Below are 21,139 nucleotides of genomic sequence, written 5' to 3'. Positions count from 1 at the left end.
AATCAAATCCACTTTCCCATAATATTATAAAGTATCAATCTGCATCTCTTTTATTCATCAGATTATCATGTCCCATTATAAACATCATACCATATGTCGAAGTACAGTTTGATCACGTTTGCATGAACACATTTGTTAACAGACTCTGGAAATAATCATAAATTATTGAAGTATTATGATGTCTTGTATTTGGACATAATAGTAAAGATTTATTCTAAATAATAATTATGTTTTCTCAGTTTAGTGTATATAGGTAACTCAATTGTCATCCTTGGGAAAGTATAATTTCTAATTCACTATCAAAAGCTGTTTATGATGACAGATATATTAATATTTCTAAGTTTAAAAAAATAAAATATGACTGTCATTCCAAATCAGTTTTAAGATAATTCCCTCTCAAATCAGGGCTTGGCTAGATTTACATTAATTTTTTCCAAAAAGGGATCTCTAAAGATGCAGGAATTTTCAAGCAGTTGTATCTGATTAAATATGCCATGTACAGAGAAGGAATAGCAAAGATTAAGACAAGTAAAAAATAGAGAAGATTACATTTTCCATGACTTTCCTCTTAGCTTTCTAAGTAAATCCTGTCTAACGTAGACAGCGGTGTGTTTTAACTTCCATCTACTACTCTGCAAATTATTTTTATGTCCTGTTACATAAGTACATCTTGAGTGCAATAATGCTTTAGAGGGATAATAAATAAAGAGCAACATAATAAAGGATGCTACACTGCAAAGAGCAGTGCATGGGGACAGCATTCTGTCCAGCTGATTCCTTCCCAAGTGTGTAGTTCACAAATTCAGAAATACATCATTTAAGTTTAAGCACTTGAGCATCAGATTTTCATTACTGTTCTAATAAAATGGAATAATAGATTGATAGTTCCCTGCACTAGTTGCAAATTCATATGCAATTGTAAATTTTGCCATGTAAGGTGAACCTAAACCTAGTAAACATAAGCAGAGAATTATTTTAGAACTCTTCTGAAGAAAATATGGAGAGCCTGAGAAAAGTTTGTCAACCCTGTACATAAAGTAACTTTTAAATAATTTTGAATACCTCAAACATGATTACAAATCCTCTTCTTCCCTTTGGCTTCTTCAAACACCATTTTCTGAGTCAACATAACTATACAGGGCACTGATCCTAGAATCACCTGCAGGAATTTTGTACTTCCTTAATGAGCTATGTCCGTAAAGAAACTGCTTATTTGTTTAAAGTTCAAAGCATATTTAAAAATGTGTGCATTCAGAGTCTAAATCCATTTGCATTATAGAACAGAATCACATAATTCATTTAGTTTGGAAAAGACCTCTAGGATCATTGAGCCCAACTGTTAACACAGCACTACCAACTTCACCATTAAACCAAATCTCTAAGTGCAACACCCACACATCTTTGAAATATCCCCTCCAGGGATGGTGACTCCACTGCTCCACTGAGCAGCCTCCTCAACTGCTTGACAACTGTTTCATGGAAGAAATTTCTCCTAAATCTAAACATTCCCTGGCACAACTTGAGGCCATTTCCTCTTGTCCTGTCATTTGTTACCTCAGAGAAGAGTCTGACCCCCAGCTTGCTACAACCTCCTTCCAGGTAGTTGTAGAGTGATAAGGTCCCCTCTGAACTTTCTTTTCTCCAGGCTAAACAATCCTGACTCCCTCAGATATTCCAGAGGCTTCATCTGCTCTGTTGCCATTCTCTGGATTCACTTCAGAAATGTCCTTAGACAACCCTTTTTGGAAAAAAATAATGTAAATCTTGCCAAGCCCTGACTTGAGAGGGAATTACCTTAACAATGTCCCCCTTAATGTTGTCCCTTAGTGAGAGGCCCAAAACTGAGCACAGGATTTGAGATGTGGCCTCACCAGTGTTGAGCACAGGAGGACAATCACTGCCCTGGTCCTGCTGGCCACAGTGCTGCTGATACAAGTCCAGGTGCCTCTGGCCTTCCTGGCCCCCTGGGCACAGCTGGCTCATGTTCAGCTGCTGCTGACCAGCACCCACAGGTCCTTTTCCACTCTGCAGACACTCTGCCTCAGCCTGTGCTGCTGCCTGGGGCTGTTGTGGCCAAAGTGCAGCACTCACCCTTGTCACACAATTGACCTCAGCCCATCAATCCTGTCCAGATCCCTCTGCAGAGACATCCTACCCTCCAGCAGATCATTACTGCCACTCAACTTTGTGTCATCTCCAAACTCACAGAGGGAGCACCTCATCCCTTATCCAGATCATTGATAATAATATTAAACAGGACTGGCCCCAATACTGAGCTCTGGGGAACCCCACTGGGGTCATCAAGGATCACTGAGTCCAGCTTAAGTGTATTACTCATATGAGGATTGAACCCACAGCATTGGTGTTATTACACAACACCCTAACCAGCTTTTGGGAAAAAGAAATCCCCAACCCAAATGCAAAATAAAACAGAAGTATGAATATACTTTCATTTTACCCAAGTATTAGCTCATTGATTCATGTAGAAGTTTAAGATAACAAGGAACTGTTGCAGTACTCTTTATTCTAACTAAAAAAGGTCAATTAAATTAAATTTAATTAATTAATTAAATTTAATTAATTAATTAAATTTAATTAATTCAAATTTACCACCAACAAGATACTATTATATAAATGGCTAAATTTATTCACTAATTTAGTCTTGTGTAGTAGATACACCAATTATTTTTATTTGTTAGCCCAAAAAGGGCACTTAAGAGTGCTTGTTCCTATTAAAAGAAAAGTGAGCTGCATAGTGAGGGACAGAGCCACAATGCAGTCCTACAGTTTGTTAAGTTCTGATGGTCAGGAGGCAAGACTGTAGACTACAATATTTGTCCTGCAGTCTTAGAAGAAGGGATAATTATTGTGCTTTCTGTGTTAAGTCATCTAGAAGCATGGAATATGTACCAAAAAAATATCCAAGTCGCCAAAAGAGTTTACAAATCTGGATTCCAGCCAGACACAACAGTGAGTGAAGCAAGCAGATGGGAGAATAAGGGCTAGGATAAGGAGCAAGTTTCTCCTGCTAAGTAGTAGTCACAGCGTAACACCTGCCTACTGCCATCCTCATATCACTGCAGAGAGCCAAGTGTTAGTAGTAACAAACACTGTCAAGTGCCATGCTTTTGCAAAAAGGAGTGAGCTCCCAAAGTGTGAGCACCCATAACAGTCAAAATCCCTGCTAGAATCACAATTTCCAGATTCGTAAAAAGCGCCTGTGATTCAGAATAAAAAATACAAGCAGCTACATTCTTTGTAAAAAATTTACGTTCCCATCTACATCTCCAGAAATTATCCTAGAAAACTATCCACTTTTCAAATTAAAAACTAGTCTTATAACTACTCAATGATAACATATAAATGTCAAACTAAAGGTAAACTGTGGGATATATGTACATATAGTAAAATAATGAAGTTCAAAATAAATCATTAAGAACAGAAATTCAAGTTTGTTTTAAGTCTTTTCCACACTAGGATTAAAGTGAGTCTTTTAATATTCACACAGACTTTGTTTTGATAATTAATTATAACATACATATATGCAAATCAATTCAATGGAGTTTAATTCCATCGTATTTACACCTAGAAGAAGTGTCAATTACTTTACTTGTTCTTTTGGGCTGGAATTGACTTGCTATTTCCAAATCACAAAAGTGACTTATTTCCCTTAAATGTATAGAAACCAAACAAACCTTGAAAAGGTTCAATTTTGACCTACTTTTTATCTGTCTGGTTATTGCTGTCTAAGAAACAAGGTGACTTGCTCCCTTGCAATGACTGAAAACATGTTCTTCAGGGACACTTCTGTAAAAGATGCTGAAGAATCTAGTCTAATTCTTACTTTGCTGTGGATCTTTTTCTCTAGCAATAAATTGGCTAGCTTGAGAAGAGAGCTTCAAAATTAATGCCTTTCAGATTTTGCAATGGTACAATCCAAAAGCAGTGACTTTCAATATCTTTTTATGTACAGAAATAAATTTTTAAAACTCTCACTACATTTATTTCTTTGAAGACAATGCTAAGATGATGGACCTCAGTAGAAGCCAAGGTACAACAGTGTGCAGATCTGCTTTAGGAAGATGATTGCATAGACAAAATCTGCAGGTGGAAACTTGTGTACTTTCTGAGAGAAGGGCATCCTGACTGAATACCAAAACTGAAGGAGCAATATCAGGAAAAAAATTACTTCAGAAAATAATATTGTTAATTGGGTAGGTCAGACGTTTTCTGCAGGGAAACAGCTGCCAGTGCAGCACTCATTTTTTAAGTGCAAGCCACAAGGATAAAAGATTTGTTCCAGTGACACTTAAAAATGCATACCCAAAAATTAAATCATGCAATAAATGCAGCACTATGTGGGTCCCACTGAAAATTTGGTTCCACCTGAAGAAAAGGAAAAAATAATTCATTGTTAGCTCATCTCTGTAGGATAAAGCAATATTTTCCTCTATTTCCAGCACTCCTTTCTAAAGTGTACCCCAAAAGAGATAAAATCCTGTCAAATGAGCAATTTGTCGTTTTCTCTCACCACTGGGGAAAATCAGTTTCAACCTGAGACCAGCTGAACTAATACCAATTGCACCTATTTAGTATTGCAGGAATGCCAATATATAAACCCAGTAAATACATTATTAATTCATTCAGGGCTCCTAGGTTTGTAAATTAAGAGGGTCATTAATTTGGGTTTGGAAGAAGTGTCTTAATAGTGTCAATTAATTTTTAAATTGAATTGCATACCAAGAGCTTAACCTTCAGGTCAAGAGGTGCTCAGAAGCCAATTTAATATAAAAGTCAATGGGACAATTGCTGTGAAGGAGCACTGCTCAATCTAATAATTGCAGATCTGGTCTCCATCCATAATATTGCCTTCATACAACTTTATGGCAAGGATGATGTGGCTCAATGAACAGCTGTGTCGGAAGACTCCAGTGATTTGGTTGGCACACAACCACACAGAATTACTGAATTGTTGAGATTAAACAACCTCTGAGGTCACCAAGTCCAACCCAATGCCCAGAGCAGGGTCAAGCACAGCAAATTGCTCAGGGCTGAGCCCTGTTGGATCTTAGAAGCCCACAGTGAGTCAATCTCTCAGCAGAGCTTATTCCAGTGTTCTGTCACCCCCAACATCTATTATGTGCTCAGAAAGTGATCTTAGAACTTTGTGATCTTGCATGCTTTTAGCCCCTATTATCCATTATATCTGTATTAAAAGCTGTTCACAGCATAAATACTAATTTATGATGTAAATACATGGGACAAAGCTCACAGTGATGGTAGGAGTCCTATGAGAATTGCAAGTAATTGTATCTGAGGAGAAGTTCATTGCATTTAAAATCTAAAGTGAAAACAAGACACATCCCAAACCAATATATATCAGAAGGTCTTCAGGAAGTAATTCAATTATTTTAAAAGTTCTTTCTAATTAGAATAGTTCTTTCTTTCTTCCTCTCTACTTTTTTAAAACCTCTTTTTAAATAAATCTCAGCACTGGTGTTAGCCTCCTTATTTACCTATGGTATGGTCATTATTCCACTACTTCATTATTAACCTTGGGGTGAAAAAAGAATTGGAGTGAAGGACTGCAGCAGCAGAACTGTGGATTAGAGTCACCACTGCCTACATCAACTTACAGGGACAAAAGAGCAAGTGTTACTGGCTTCAGACACAACAACCCAGGCACTGGCTGCGACAGAAAAGTAGACTTACAAATAAAGAACCCTTATGAGAAAAAAACCATGATGTTGATATGAAGGTTATGAGAGCTCCAATATTATTTAGACAGAAGAAAACTAACAAATCTGTCCTTGAATAAAGTCTCTCAGACTAATTAAACAATCTGTAGGAAATTGCAAAAATAATGTAATTGCCCATGCAGTGTTTCTTCTTCATGTGTTTCTAACTGCACAGTGACCGAGAAGATTTTTTTCCTTTGATTAGGGATAAAAAAATTCAACACCTACCAAACACAGTCTTTCTTTCATTTCCAGCTATCATATAACAAGGCAATGATAAAGTACAGTATGGTTTCCTCTCAGCTCAAGAAAACACATTTCCAAAGTCAAAATAAGAATAATTTGACTTCTGAAACTTTTAAAATCTATTTTTATATGCTATGTGTTCAACACAAATCTCTCAACTGAGTGCAGTAAGGGCTGACTTGCACTTGTCTTGCTTCAGGAGGGTGAGCATGCTTCCTTCTTCAAATTCAGTGGAGGTGCCTATCTGAGCATTTTCCCCAGGAAAACCTGGATTTCTGGTCAAGCGTCAAATATTCCTGGAGACTGTGGCCTTGACCTACAATTTACAGGAACAAAAACCTTGAATTGAAGTCTTGATTGAGGGTTCTGTCTTCAAATCATTAGATTTAGGTCATTACATCAGTTGAAGCTTTTTTTTTCCCCCTGAAAACGTCATTCAAGAGCAGCATCAGTGACCTGACAGTGCAGTGCAGTCCCATCAGTGAGCTGCTATTGATGGAAGCACCTGTGCAGAAATGTTCTGTTTGAGAATGATGCACCAGTGTGACAAAGCATGGAGAATAACACCAAAACTGCACAGGAAGGTAATTCAGCTTCCTTGAGAGCATCATCCTGAAAACACAGCTAAGCCCATCTTGTGATTTTAAGCATGTGTGGGTCAATTCCAGAACTACATAAACAAAATTGCATAAAACCTCAGGGTGTGCAAATGCCTTTTTGTCACATCTGGAGCACACACACACTGGTTGTGGGGCAGAGACAAGGGCTCTAGGTTTACCCTAGTATTCAAGGTTTTGGGTATTTATACATCACTCTGAAATTAAGCTCTGCTAATTCAAAACCATTTTTGTCATCAACCTCAGTGTGATGATACATGATACATAAAGATGTCTCCATCACCAGATAATCCTGCAATACAGCCAGCCGGTGAAAGCAACCCAAATGTTTCTGCACTTGTGAAAAACACAGGCAGCAGGGAGGGAAGAGTAGCTGGATCCTGATCAGACAAGGGATACCCTGTCCTTCAGCTGTCATGAGGCAGCACGAGTCAGGAACTCTGTTGAATTTAAAAGTGTGGTAGAGCAATGGAAATGAGACATCATCCTCACCAGCTGAATTCATTAAAGCTTCAGGCTTACTAAGGGAAAAACATTGAGAATTTGGCCAGTTGGGTGCTTCAGCATCACTTGCACCAAATTGCTAAATTGAGTGAGGTTTTTTTCGTGCTCAGTTTGGCTCATGCATGGCCTCTGAGCAGTGACAAAGCATTGGGTGAGTTTCTGCAGGTATTATTTTTGCATCATTTTCTCCAAACTCCTCATTGCACCATGCTTTAATATTTATGGAAATGTATCTACAAAACATGCAACCTCTTATAAATTTCCATGGTGATGTCTGTGTGAATACTTCTAACTTCAGAAGTATTTGTTAATTTTCATGACAAAAAGGCTTTGCAATCACATTAAGTGCTAGAATTTTGACATGGAGAAGTTACTCCTCTCAAAGAGATGAGAGAGATGTGCAAATAAGGTTCTGAATGGACATGCTGTCACAATTTTACATGGAACATCAACAATACATCCCTAGAATAATATGCTTTCATTTTATCTTTTATAAGTTCATAAAATATTCATCTCCTTTCCCAGCCACGCTGTGAGATCAATCTCAGCAGCACTGTTAGTTCATATGAAATGTAAAATGAAACCGATTATAAACATGAAAGAGGAAAGTCTCATTTTGTCTAATCCAAGGGAAATGAAAATAAGGCAAGGAAAAAAGAATTCAGAGAATAGGTCCATGGTAGTTTGCTAATCTAAGATATCATCACATACCAGAAACAACCAAATGTTTATGGATACTTTAATGGTGAGGTAGATCACTGAATACTAAATATTAAAATGGGAAACTGAAGAGACTAGATACAGGATGACTTTGACTAGCAAGTGCACAAACTGGTGCCATGGTGGTAGAGGAGTCATCAATTCAAACCCAGGCTCTTACTGAGCCACTTTATCTGCTATTTTTCAGAATACCAACCACCACCCAGCAGCAGTAATTCACAGTGAGCCTCCCGCTTCTCTTCCATTTCACTGTAACAGATACTTGTAGGCTTGCTATCTTTCTACTGTCAGGACAAATTTAAGGGATTATTTTCTGATAGGGTGTTGTGTGCAGTTTTGTTTCTGTCTTATTCTGTCTTCTGCTGTGGATATTTACTGGGATGCAATTTAAACTTGCATTGCTGTAAGAAGAGGCTATCATTTGTTTATTTCAATGGCTCTTTCCAAATTTATTTTGACAGACTGTCTCCACAACTTTGTCCCTGGGGAAGTTTTTGACCTCCAACAAATTTTCTATGTCTCGCCTTAATCAACTCATGAGCAGCTAGCAAGAGCAGCATGGGAAGTATGCACTACCAAAATTTGATAGCAAAAGGGAAAAGTAACTGAGAAAGATTATTTTAAAACAAAAGCCAATAGAGATGAGCAGGAGAAAACAAAATGTTTCCTGCAATCTTATAAACCTGTTGTAAACAATACCATTTAGATGAACTTCAGTCTTTGATTTTTCTCTGCTCCCAAAAGTTGCCTTTATCTTCCAGTACAGCCATAGACACTATTTTCTTTCCATGCAGAAGTGATCACATTTGCCTTCTGCAAGAGCTATTGCCAAAACAGGAATCCTCAAATGGGTTGAGACAGCTGAGTATTACCCATTACTTTGCATTTTTTGCCAGATGTGTGATTTACAAAATGTTGACATTTAAAATTAAATAACAAATTATTTTGAAGCACTGATGGCCAAGACTATGGAACATTTTGATCTAAGACAAATAAAAACCCAACAAAACACACACAGTAATTCTTTTTTTTTCTCTGTAGTACAATAAAACATGTATTTTTTATCAAACTTGAGAATTTGGAGGACTTGGGAAAAGAATTTTTAGATAAATAGCCTGAGGTTTTAGCCTTTCTAAAGCAAGTGTTCTCCAAAGCTGAAGCCAGGAAATGGGAAAAGATTATACTAGAAATAACTCTAGGCTCATACTAATAAAACTAAGACTCACAGAAGACATGTGTGACTGTAGTAAATGTGGTAACAAATTTCTAGTGGTTTTTTTGGTGAAATTTGCAGCTGAGAATATTAGGAATTTTTTGTTTTTATCCAAAGAAATAAAGGACTTGGCATTTTTGAAGAATCCCAAGGAGAATATTTAGAACTCCAAGCAGAAGAAATCAACTAAGACACTCTGGAGCTCCACTGATGGGAAGATAATCTATTACAAACTTTTCAGGTAACTAAAGGTACAGGGAAAATATTTATGATTTTGGATTTAATCATCTGAATTCCTGGCCCAAGATGAATACATGTCCTATGATGAATTTATATTGTAGCGTTGAGAAGCTTATTTAAGAATAATTGTTGGGTGGCTGACATGTTAAATAGAAAACTGTAGAGAAAAGAGGAATTATGCCCATACTAAAATGGAAAAAATGAGAGAGCAATATCATGTTGTTATCATCCAGTCACACAGGAAGCATGTGCTGAAGAAGGAAATTTAATGTCTTCTGAGTTCAAGTCCAACATTACAAACACAATTACAAGGCAGAGAACTCCATTCCTGCATAAATAATAGAAGGTAATGGATGTATTTTCTTTTTATCCCCTTTGGCATGTGCAATACATCATTTTCTGTCTGAGGAATTCACTTATCTAAAAACATGGCATACTGAAAATAAAACCAGAATTCAGTTACTTTTTTACTGAATCTGTAATGTTACAGTAGGAAGGATTCCTTTCCAGCTACCAAATATATTTATGAAGTCTCACGCTTCAGCTTACTCATGTGCTCAACTTTACTCCCAAATGTACAGTGACTTACTGGTTCTTGTGTTTACAGGCTCAGATTTAAAGGAATAATAAAGGCATTTGTGTTGTTTGCTGAATGTGTTTCATTATGTGCTGTTGTTACTTTTGCTCAAGGAAATCCCTTGTGTTAGATACCCTTACATTCACACTCAGGACCAGCTCACAGGCCCTCCTGGGATGAACCAATGGAAGGGAATAGCAGAAAGGTCTTGGCAAATCACAAAGTGCTTTTTGAGCTCTTCAGGGGTCAGACAGTAAATCTGCTCACTCACTCCTTCAGCCCCATGCTGGGATGCCTACTCTGTCAGAGACAAGAATAATCTGGTTGCCCAGATAACCCTCTACACCTGTAAAAATTAAACAGAATGAGCTGAAATGGTGCAAAGCAAGCTATGCATTTCTGGTATTACTGCCCTAGGCCCAAAGCACATAAGCCAGCTATGATATGATGGCAAAATTTCACCCATAAACAGTCAACTCAAAACTCTAAAATCTTATGGCTCCTGTAAGAAAATGCTGCAGCCATCCTTCACTCTCTCCTGTTCTTAACAGGTGTGGCTGCCATCCTCCTCACCAAGTTTTCTTGGTCCCTGTACCTGGAAACTGCCATCCTTTCCTGACATGAGGATCAAGCAACGCACAGATCTGCTTTGGGAAAACTGCTAAGGCTCCTTCCATCTAATCTCCCACTTCTCTGCCAAACTGCAGATGCCTGTGCTAGGATCTGCCTGGCTCACATTGCTGCCCACCTCCAAGTTAATGCCCCTGCAACACCAATTCCACCACTTCTACATGTTCTTATTTTAGATTAATACAACTGCAGTTAGACATTAAGGGGTTATTCAGCTGGGTTTTTTCATAGCACATGTGAAATCAGAAATGCTCTATCCATTACCTACTGTTAAAGTCCTCTGTCTTAAAATGGTAATGAGCATTTTAAAAACTCTGATCAATACTTTACTATAGACTCCTAAGAAAAATAACACCCACAGCATACCCTTCCCCCATCTAGGGATATTTCCAATATTTCTTGACATATTTATTAAGAGCTGTATTTTTGGCAGATGTCCTAGCGTTGTACATATATTGTGGTAAACATGGACTTACTTAAAAATTTATTTTAATTATAAGACAAATCAACAACAGCAATACTGTACTAGCAGAATGACTACAAACTCCAAATTAAGAAATGGTGACCACTTTTAAAGAGTGGACTTTAGTAGAGCAGATGACTCAGCAAAGAAGTGATTTTGGTAAAATATAGGAAGGATAACGGGATGTTATGTCTTGTATTCCTCTTTTCAGCCATTTGGTTCCTACTCCTTTTCTGAACTAAAAACCAAGACAAATTGAAAAAAAAGGCAGGGCTACAGAAAGACTGCAGGGCTACCTACTGACTCTCTTGTTTTCTTTCCAAATGCCTTAGCCTTTTTTTGTCAAATCAGAGCCCCTGCTCCCTAGTGACAACAGGACATTCATGATGGTCTTTGGAAAAGGAACCCATTACATAACCCTTGTCCCACCAGTGAAAACATCTCAGTACCTTCCAGTCAAGGCACCTTCCCAGCTCCCCTCTCATCTTCAGCTGTCTGTACGTATGCATCTCATGTTTCCAAATATCTGGGGTCTAGGTTTATTTATCCTTTCAGTCCACTTTTGTGAAGCCACTCACACATAGAGTTTTGCACTTCTGACCAGGCCCCCACAGCAAAACAGGCGAAATGACTTGCAAATATAGATGTCAGTAATTTCTCAGTGTTCTCTTCCCCTCTGCATGTGCCTTTCTTCCCCTCTGGAGCTCTAGTAACTCTGAGGGAAAATGAACTGAAGAACCCTGTTTTCCCACAGAGTTATAGTGAGGCTGATAATGAGCTGTAATTGAAACTTTTCTCATTACCAAGACATTTATATGGTCTCTCAACCATGTGAATCACTGTTTAATAAGAGGCAAGTTCATGTTACAGCCTTTGGGACATTTACAGGATCTCTCAGCCCTACCCAGCTGCCTGTTTTCATGAAATAGCTTAATTATATTTGAGATAGATTTGGGTGAAACTGCCCAACAGCTTCAAAAGTTATTGGAGAAGTAAAGGAGACACAGCCAAGCATGATCACATAAAGGCCTGTTTCCATAGAAACCAAGAGGAAAACAGCAGCACAATTTGGAAAATTTCATTGCAGAGTCACTTTAATTGAAATTTCAAAAATATCTGACCATCTTTAAATCACATGCCATAACACAAAGTACATTTCTCCTGCCTTTTCCCATTCAATGCCCTGTCTGCAGACCCCTGCCTTCATGTATCCTGCTCTGTATCCCGCAGACACAAAAACTACATTTCCTAAAGTCAGGATGCTGTTCTGAGCGTATTTTGTCAACCTCCACTTGGGATGGAAACTATTTTTAAGGCAAGTTTCCTAGAAAGACATGCCTATTGCCACACTCATTGCGCTCACACATGTGAGGCATATGACAGAACTAAGCAAAGGGAGAGCTCACAGGAGGATTGAGGTACAGTATCTGCTGAACAGTGCATCCCACTGCTAGGGCTCCAGGGAGGGTCTGCCCGTTGGAGGGTGGGATTTTGGTTAAGGACAAGCAGCAGAAGGCAACCGGTGCGAGGGTGGTGAACACTTGCTGGGTGACAGTAAATTCAAGGGGAAGAACTGCTACCCCTCTCTTTGTCATACCCTCTTCAGGTGTAGCACCCACCTGAGCCATCAGCTCTGGGCTCAGCACCCAGCGTAAACATCAATGCCTATGTGCAACTCAATGAACTGAGGTCTTCGCATGGAGTGAAATCACTCTGCAAACGCCCGCGACACGGAGATCCCCGAAGCAAGCAGATGTCTCTCGGCTTTGCAGCCACAGCCAAAGCCCAGCTGCCTTTGGTGCTTCCCGGCCGCGAGCGGAGTTCCTGAACCGCGGGACCCTTCCCGCTCCGGCTCGGGCAGCTCCCCCAGCGATGCCCCGGACGGTTCGAGGGCTGCCGCTCCCCTCGCAGGGGCGGAGCGGTGCCGGGCCGGGCCGGGGCGGCACCGGGCAGTGTGTCCAGCCGGGCCGGGGCGGCACCGGGCAGGGTCCGACCGGGGGCAGGCGCTGGGCATTGTTAGGCCGGGCCCGGGCGGTGCCAGGCAGGGTCCGGCCGGGCCGGGGCGGTACCGGGCAGTGTGTTCAGCCGGGGGCAAGCGCTGGGCAGTGTCCGGTCAGGCCGGAGCGGTGCCAGGCAGTGTGTCCAGCCGGGAGCAGGCGCTGGGTACTGTCCGGCCGGGCTGGGGCGGTACCGGGCAGTGTCCGGCCGGGCCGAGGCGTGCCAGGCAGTGTTTCCAGCCGGGGCAGTCGATGGGCAGTGTCCGGCCGGGCGGGGCAGGCGGCGGGGCCAGCGCCCCCGCTCTCCCGAGCGCCCCCTCCCGGCCGGGGCCGCGCTAGGGCCGGGCGGGGGTCGCCGCTCTCCCTCCCGCTCGCAGAGCGCCCTGGCCCCCCCGCCCGGGCCGCCCTCCGCCTTCTGCCGGCTGTGCCAGGCAGCCTCTCTCTCGGCCTTCACTACCGGGTCAGGCGAGGCGGGAGCGGCGAAACAGCGCCCGCCTCGCTCCGGCACCGACACCAACAGCCCTCCTCCTCCTCCCCGCGCCGCGGCCGTCCCCTCCCTCCCGCTGCCTCCCTCCCTCCTCCCTCCTCCCTCCTGCCAGTTTCTCTACAACTAGTGCATCCACGCGCAGGCAGGGTCCGGCCGCCGCGGCTGCCATGGATATCAGCTAAAGCCGGGAGCAGCGGGCACTGAGGCGCTCCCCGACCCAGCTGCAGCCCGCGGGGCCGCCGGCCGGCACAGCCGCGGCCGCTCCGCCCGCCCCGAGCCTGCCCGGAGGAGCGCGGCTGCCCCGGGGACCGGGGGCACAGAGGGACGGGGGGAAGAAGCACAAGACTGCAGGGAGGGAGTCGGGCAGAGCATCCCCACGGCAATGTCCAAGGGCTTGAAGAAAAAAAGCCACTGGACGAGCAGAGTCCACGAGATCGTGATCGTGAGGAACCCGGAGGGACAGCTGGGCTTCGAGCTGAAGGGGGGCGCCGAGAATGGGCAGTTCCCCTACCTGGGGGAAGTGAAGCCCGGCAAGGTGGCCTATGAGGGCGGCAGCAAGTTGGTGCCGGAGGAGCTGCTGCTGGAGGTGAACGAGACCCCCGTGGCCGGGCTCACCATCAGGGATGTGCTGGCAGTGATCAAGCACTGCAAGGACCCCATCCGCCTCAAGTGCGTCAAGCAAGGTAAGGCAGGCACGGGCCCCCCTCTCTGCCCCCCCCCCGGGGGCCGGGGCAGGTCTGGGGGAGCGGAGGGGGAGCAACTTTGTTGCTGCAGTTTGACTTTCCCCCTCCCCGCCGGAGCCGCCCCCTCCCCGGCGGCGGGGGGAGGATGCGAGCGGCGCTGCGCGGTACCCGCAGCCGGGCGAATTAAATGTGCGTCAGTGACAGCGCTTCGCCATGCCGGGCGGGCGGGCGGGGGGCGGCGGCAGCACCCCCTGCAGCCCCGCTCTCACGGGGACGGATCCCCCCGGCCCGGCCCGGCCCGGCCCGGCCCGAGGCACCAGCCCCGGTCCCGCCGCCCCTCCGGTCGATGCTGCCGCCGGCGCTGCCGGGGGCCGGAGCGGCGGCCGGGGCCGGTGCGGAGCGGGGCTTGCCCTTGGCTTCGCCCCTCTCCGGGCTCCTTGGTGTGAGGACAGGGGCTGCTGCCACCCGCCGGGTCCCTGGCGGCGCCCAGGGTGGCTTCAGCATCTCTTAAGTGTCATTAGCGGAAAAGTCATTCATTTGATCCCTGGTGAAAACGATCGCTAATCCCAGGGAAGCTCAGAGCAAGTGAGAGAACAGGCAGAAAGAAACTTTTGGGAGAGAACGGTGCACTCTTGCCTCGCCTCTGTTTCGCTTATTTATTTTGAAGTACTGTAATAGGTTAATGCGTTTCCAGGAAAGTCAATAGAGAAGAGACGCCACAGATGCTGTTTACATGTTTGTTTCTGCCCTCTTTAAACTATGCTGAGTTGAGTTCTCTGCAGCTGAACGTTCCCGAGGAGGTTTCTGCTACCCCAGCAGCGTTTCTGGAGCACAGGAGCTGCTCTGGGAGCCGAGTCCGTAGGTGCTCCCGGGCTATGGGTGGTGCAGCGGCTGTGGGCGTATCGCTCAAGTACGCATTCCAGCCGGGCAGCGAGCCCAGCCATTGAAAACTTGGGAATTTCTGCGGTGGGAAGTTTTTAGATACCATGCATCAGAGGCGCTTGTGCTCGGCAACTCCAGCCGTCAGCCTGTGCTCAGAGGACACAGAGGAGAATCTCTCTGGCACTGGGTATAATTGGGCAATTTTGCTTCCTCTTTGGAATTGACGGTTTATTGTTTAAAGTATAATTTGCGATACTTCCAAATGCTTGAAGAATATGCTAGTTATTAGTTTATCCAGACATGACAGAACCAGTAGAAAGAATCTGATTTCGACTCAGGCCTTCAGAATGTACTTTATTGTCTATTCAGTTATCTCCATGAGGTCAAGCCTCTATATACAGATATGATCTGGGACCTTTTTATTTGTCCTTATAGGTAAGTTGTGCAATATGCTGTAGATCATATCTTGACAGTCAGGCTGTGCAGGGAGACACAAGAGTTCATGTGATAAGCGAAGATTAAAAACGACTATAATGGATTCTGTCTTGCCAGTGTAGGGTCATCTTTGGGCTCCTGAACTCCAGGAAAGCTGCTCTGTACTGTCCTCTTTTTATTAATAATTTCAGTGTGAGTGGTTTCACTGTGATGGGATTCAAAAAAGAAGCAGCATTTGAAGTGTCAAGAATATAAGGGTAGATTGTCAGCAAACCAATTTCAATTTTTTGTTTCAGAAATCCTATAGATTCTTTACAGTAAGGCAAACTTAAGGTTACTTTTGAGTTGCTATGTGAATCATATGTCCTATCTCTTCACTGTTTTTATAACATTTCTCCTTAAGTCAAAGCAGCCACAGGTGATTCATTAATGTGTGCACCCTTAATAAATTACCTGTCATATATGAATTAGGGACCCTAGTCAGGCTTTTAGTCTGGGAATTACTGCAATCTTCTGTATAAGACATAAGGGATAAATTCTGAATTCTACCTAATTCTATGTATCTGTACCTGTATCTCTACATACCCGAGGAGTTTCAGTTCAGTGTGTTAACTCACTGCAGTTTTAATGCAAGTTCTCAAAGCACTGGCCACATGTCTGTGTGTTTGGAAATGACAGTTCAGCATAGATTCTTGGACTGAGAAAGACTTCCTGGCTGGAATATCTTTCATGTGCTCCAGCATCCTTTACACTGGAGAGAGAGGCCTTCTGGATCCAACTTCCTATTGGAAAAAAAAAAAAGAAAAAGTCAATGGTTTGTGCACTTTACTACCTGACTCCTCCTTCCAGTGTCAGCCGGTGCGTCCCTGCGCCCCTCTGTGACAAAGCACAGGCAGCCACGTTACAGCAATATTACTATTCCCTGACAGTGCTTTGCAGCAGTGTGTAGGAGAGAAAAGGCTGAGCAATAAAATCTTTGTATGTTTTTGCAACTTTTTTACTCCTTTTTAATTGCAAAGCACCTTTAGTGTGCTGGAGCAAGGTTAATGACTCCATTATCGTTGTTTCCGCATAATTTATCAATGCTATCGCTGTCAATTAGAATAGCATGACCTTGAATGCACCATGTGACTGTAGCTGCTTCTTCAGTGCTGCCTAGGAATGAAGTCAGAGAGAGAAATGTGGAGGTAGGACACGACTATTTATAATGTGATCTTTAAGAGACTGTGAGTATTTCTCTTGTTTGAAAGTTTTGACAATTCAGCAGTGAAAATTTACTTGTAGATGGAATCAGGGAATGGCTGGATTAGCTGTTTTAAAGCATAGAAAAGGTGCTTTCATGATTTTTCCTTATGTTATGTTTGATTAAACACTCCCCTCTCTGGAATAATTAAATACTTCATCATTTATCACATTACTAGATGAAATACTACTTTTGAAAAGTCGAATGGAATATTGCTGTTTTGTGTTAGCTAAATATCTCGAGTTATAAAAACCCCAAACATACAATGTAGGAGTTGCTGCATATTATGAGGAGGAGTAAACTTCATGAGAAACTGATTTGCAGTTCCATGATATAATTCAACATGAATTCTTCTAGGTATGACACCAAATAAATAAATAGGCTTTTAATGTAGGATGTTGTGCCTTGTTTTGCATGAGGAGAAAAGACTGTAAGAATCATTATTATTATTTAGTCTTAATTGTAAGAGTTCACAAAGAAATATTCCTTGGAGACTATTTCCTGTTTGGGTTTTTTTGGTTAGTTTCTTTTTTGAAAGCCACTTGTTGTGCTACTGTTGGCAGAATCACAGAGAATCTCTGGAAACACATGGGATGAGGTCTTGGCTCAGATGAAGTCAAAGGCAAAGCTGTCTTTGACATCTGATAAAGAAGGCAGGGTTTCCTCTGCAAACCCCCATGCTTTTTTTGAGTATAAACCTTTCCAATGAGCGAATTGTTTACAGCAGTTACATTAGTTGGGTGTACTACAAATGCACATTTTGACCTTCAGCTCCTTTGGGTGAGGATAAGAGCCTTTTACTGTTCCTTAAAGAAATACTTCTGAATCTCAATGTGTTTGTTTTCACATGCAGAACAGTTTGGATTAAGTGCTGTCTTCTTCCCACACATGTACAGATGCGTAGTTGTAAAAGTAGCAGCGTGTTAAGGAAAGGCATCTTAATTTGGATAAGTAATCACATGGGGAAGAGTCATACAGGGAGCAATGTTGCCTCCAGTTCCACTGTGTGTTCCCTGCTGTCTCAGATCCACAGCAATTCCCAGCAGTGGCTGGCCAGGTGTGTGCTGTGCACACTCACTCCTGGAAGGGTTGCATGAACAGCCCACTTGGTTGTACTGCATAAACCAGGATTTTTTATTCTTTACCAAGAGTTATAAACTTCCACAGATGCCCTCAGCAGAATCCCAGTGAACAGTCTGAAAACATGGATTTCAGAACTCAGGAGCATTGGAGCAGATTTTGTCCTGGAGCTCCTGCCTGATGCATCTCTTTCTCAAGGAAAGTGGTTTGGATGTATTAAGTAACCAGGTGATCTGACCAACTGAGAAATTGAATTTATTTTTAAAAGTATTTAGTGGTATGACTATTCAAAATATGACTAAAACGGACACTGTCTGTGGATATTTTCTAATGGCTCTTATCTGACTCTAAATAGTCAGACTTTAAGTGTCAATCCCTAATTCTTTAGCAAAAAATGCCATATTATGTGGCATTTAGTACACATAATGTAAGGAGGAACTGAAGTTTAATTTTCTCAATCCAATCATTTACTTAATAGTAAGCATATTCTAGAATGTTTTGCTGACTATAGATGTACTTGGGCATGTTTTCAAGTGTTTTCTCAGTCAGGAAAAGGTTTGGACCCTCATTAGGATGGACACAAGAGCAGCCAAGTTTGGGCAGACTGCATCCTCCACATCCTATTCCTGGTGGCTGTGACTGTGGTTGCTGAGCCAAGACTAAAAGGACACAGGATGGTACTGTCTCAATACCCACTGACTTGTGGCTATGGGGTTTAGTAGCCTTGTAGTGTTTTTTCTTAACGGGTTCATCCATAAACTTTACAATTAAAACCTGGCTTAACTTTGAAAATTTCGTTTAAAAGTCTATGACAGGCCATTTGACAGAGAAATACAGCAATGCTGTCATTTTCTGAAGCTTTGGCTGCATGTGTAAACATGTTAGCTAGTTAAAATGTTAGTATTTTACTACAGACTTTTTCACACACAAATTCCTATGTATAGTTATGGATTTTTAAAAATGTTTCTGGTTATTTAAGGTCATAAAAAATTATCTTCCACATTCATTAAAACACTCTGTGCATATAGATACTCTTTTGGTGATATTTCATTCCTGAATATCACATACACTGTTCTCCAAGATGGGAATGTTGGATATAGCTATCTTCAAAAGAACAGTATTTTGAAACAGAAAGCTGCATGATCTTCCAGAATAAAAGAAACAAAATCACAAGGGTCTTTCAAAAATCAGACCCAAAGAACTCTGAAAACCTATGTGGTTTACTTTTCTCTATAACTTTTGCATAGATACTATTTGAAAATAAACGTATTTCTTTTTCCTAATTTGTGCTTCTTAGGATTTTATTAACTCCTGAAATTAAATTCAGAGTTCTTTTTTACCATTACTTTATGTTATTCTTATGCTTGTCCATCTTAATTTAAAGACCATTGAAGCTGACTTCTGACTCATGTACCTTGTGATTTATTCTTCAGCTCCTCCAGAGAGCTTGTGATGTTTCATGTCAGGGACTCTGCGTTCACTGGCAGCAGAATTATAATCATCAGTCTTTTTCCTTCCCTGAGAATTACAAATGTGCCATTAAAGGATGGGGCCATGACTTTATTAGTGCATCATTTCCTTGAAGAAATTAAATAATTGAGAGTGCTCTGCTTAGTTCTGTTTAGTCACATAAGGTAAAGTTAATTTTACAGTAAGACTTGTACATCTGTTGATATTGTTGACATCAAAGGAAAGTCCTGGTGTGAGGGGATAGAATTGTGTCTGACTTCCTTTATGCATCGTATAACCTCACCTGCATTAATTCAGCATTTCATGAAAGATATGGATTCTGAGCTTTTCTTTTAGTGTTCTTGATCTTCTCCTTGCTCTTTATAGATGAGGAGCTCCTTTCATGACATGAAAGATTCTATAAATTATTCATCTGCATATTTTGTAAACAAGAAGTGGTGTATACATGGAAAAAGAAATCCTTCAAAAGGGACTTATGGGAAGAGGTGGTCACAACTGTGATTTAGAAAGAGTGATGGAAAGTGCTGCAGTAGCTGCAGAAGCAGATGTTTCTTGTTCTTCTCTTCCTCATGGTGCTATAAACAAGTTTTAAAAAGGGATTTTTTTTTTTTTTACTGGGGACTATTGAGGCAAAGTTCAAAGTACGTAATGATATTTTTTGACTCTGTCCACATTCTCAAACTAATTTTTTTGCTTATGTACCTAGGTGTTTATAAATATAACAATATACATAAAAACTTAAAAATTAGTACAATCTTTGGTTTTTTTGAGACTGGTAGAAATTTTCATTTTTAGGTTGAGATTGTGTAAGAATTTGTATAGAACTGCTATGCAAATATTGCTACAGTAATACTTCAGAATATTTTTCATTTAAGTTTTGGTGCAAATATATCTGACAGTTAAAATGAACTCATACACTCTGGTGGTCAAGCAATGTACAGAATGGCACAAGATTTTGCAGTGGGAAATAAAATAATCATAAACTTTAGAATAAGATTGACTAGATGCCTATCTAAGTAGGTGCAGTCTACAGCACAGAGTTGGAACTATTTATTGATTTCAGTGGCAAAGTGCCTGTCATTGAGTTTTGTTGCTGAATGCCATTGCAATGCTGGCCTTAACTGAATTTTTAAAAACCACAGAGGCTGTGATCCCAACAGTATCTCTTCAGCACACCCAATTTGTTACAAATCTGCTTTTCTTCAACCTCATAGAAATCTGTCCAGTAAGAAGGTGTCATACTTTTCTGGCCATTTGTTTAGCTTTCTAACTGTAGGCTGAAACTACCCAATGAAAAGTGGAATGGTGGGCAGAAGCATGAGGAAAGAAAGATACTTAAGGGCTTTAACAAAAATTATTTAGCATTCCTAAACTGGACAAAAATTGTTAAATGATAATCTCTAAAACAGTACTTATGGTTTGAATGTTCTTTTAATGTTAACCTGAAATCTCTCATTTATTCAAACCTGCTATCCACAATTTGGAGACTTCTCTAGAAGCTGAGCTGAAGGAAAGCTGTTGTTTGTGTGTATCTGCCATGTATTTATCCTTTTTACATTACTCTTGAACTCCTAGTCAGTACCTTCAGATTGCTAGAATCTAGAAGGCTTAATCAAAAGGTAGCTTGCTGTCAACACAGCACTACCAGGTGTCTTCTCATTCATACATACATTATGATTAGTAATATATGAATAATGCTGTTTCGCTCTGCTTATCAGCTTCAGACATTTCTCTTGGGTGTCTTTGATTATTTCCACAGCACATGAATTTGAGATGAAGGAAGGCAAGACAAGGAACAAAATGGAGAAAGTAAAATTATGTGAAAGTTCCAGGAAAAAAATTTAGAGATTATTAAAGTACATTACCGGTTTTAGAATTTACATGTTCTGTCATATTCAAGAGAGAGTACAACCC

At 41.5% G+C, this 21,139-nt stretch overlaps 1 protein-coding gene across 1 annotated transcript in view; it reads left to right on the top strand.

Annotated features, from left to right (window-relative positions):
• The first annotated feature begins 13,805 nt into the window (after positions 1–13,805).
• MAGI2 (membrane associated guanylate kinase, WW and PDZ domain containing 2) overlaps positions 13,806–21,139 on the top strand; it is a 704,016-nt gene continuing 696,682 nt past the window's right edge. The window contains exon 1 of the mRNA XM_058806060.1: positions 13,806–14,115. Within this exon, the coding sequence (XP_058662043.1) occupies positions 13,815–14,115 (301 nt within the window). The 5' untranslated portion in view covers positions 13,806–13,814. The remainder of the gene's footprint in view (positions 14,116–21,139) is intronic.

This window comes from Ammospiza caudacuta, chromosome 5 (genome assembly GCF_027887145.1).
Source record: "Ammospiza caudacuta isolate bAmmCau1 chromosome 5, bAmmCau1.pri, whole genome shotgun sequence".
In the NCBI taxonomy this organism is placed as follows: Eukaryota; Metazoa; Chordata; class Aves; order Passeriformes; family Passerellidae; genus Ammospiza; species Ammospiza caudacuta.
This window is presented reverse-complemented; position numbering and strand designations above follow the sequence as displayed.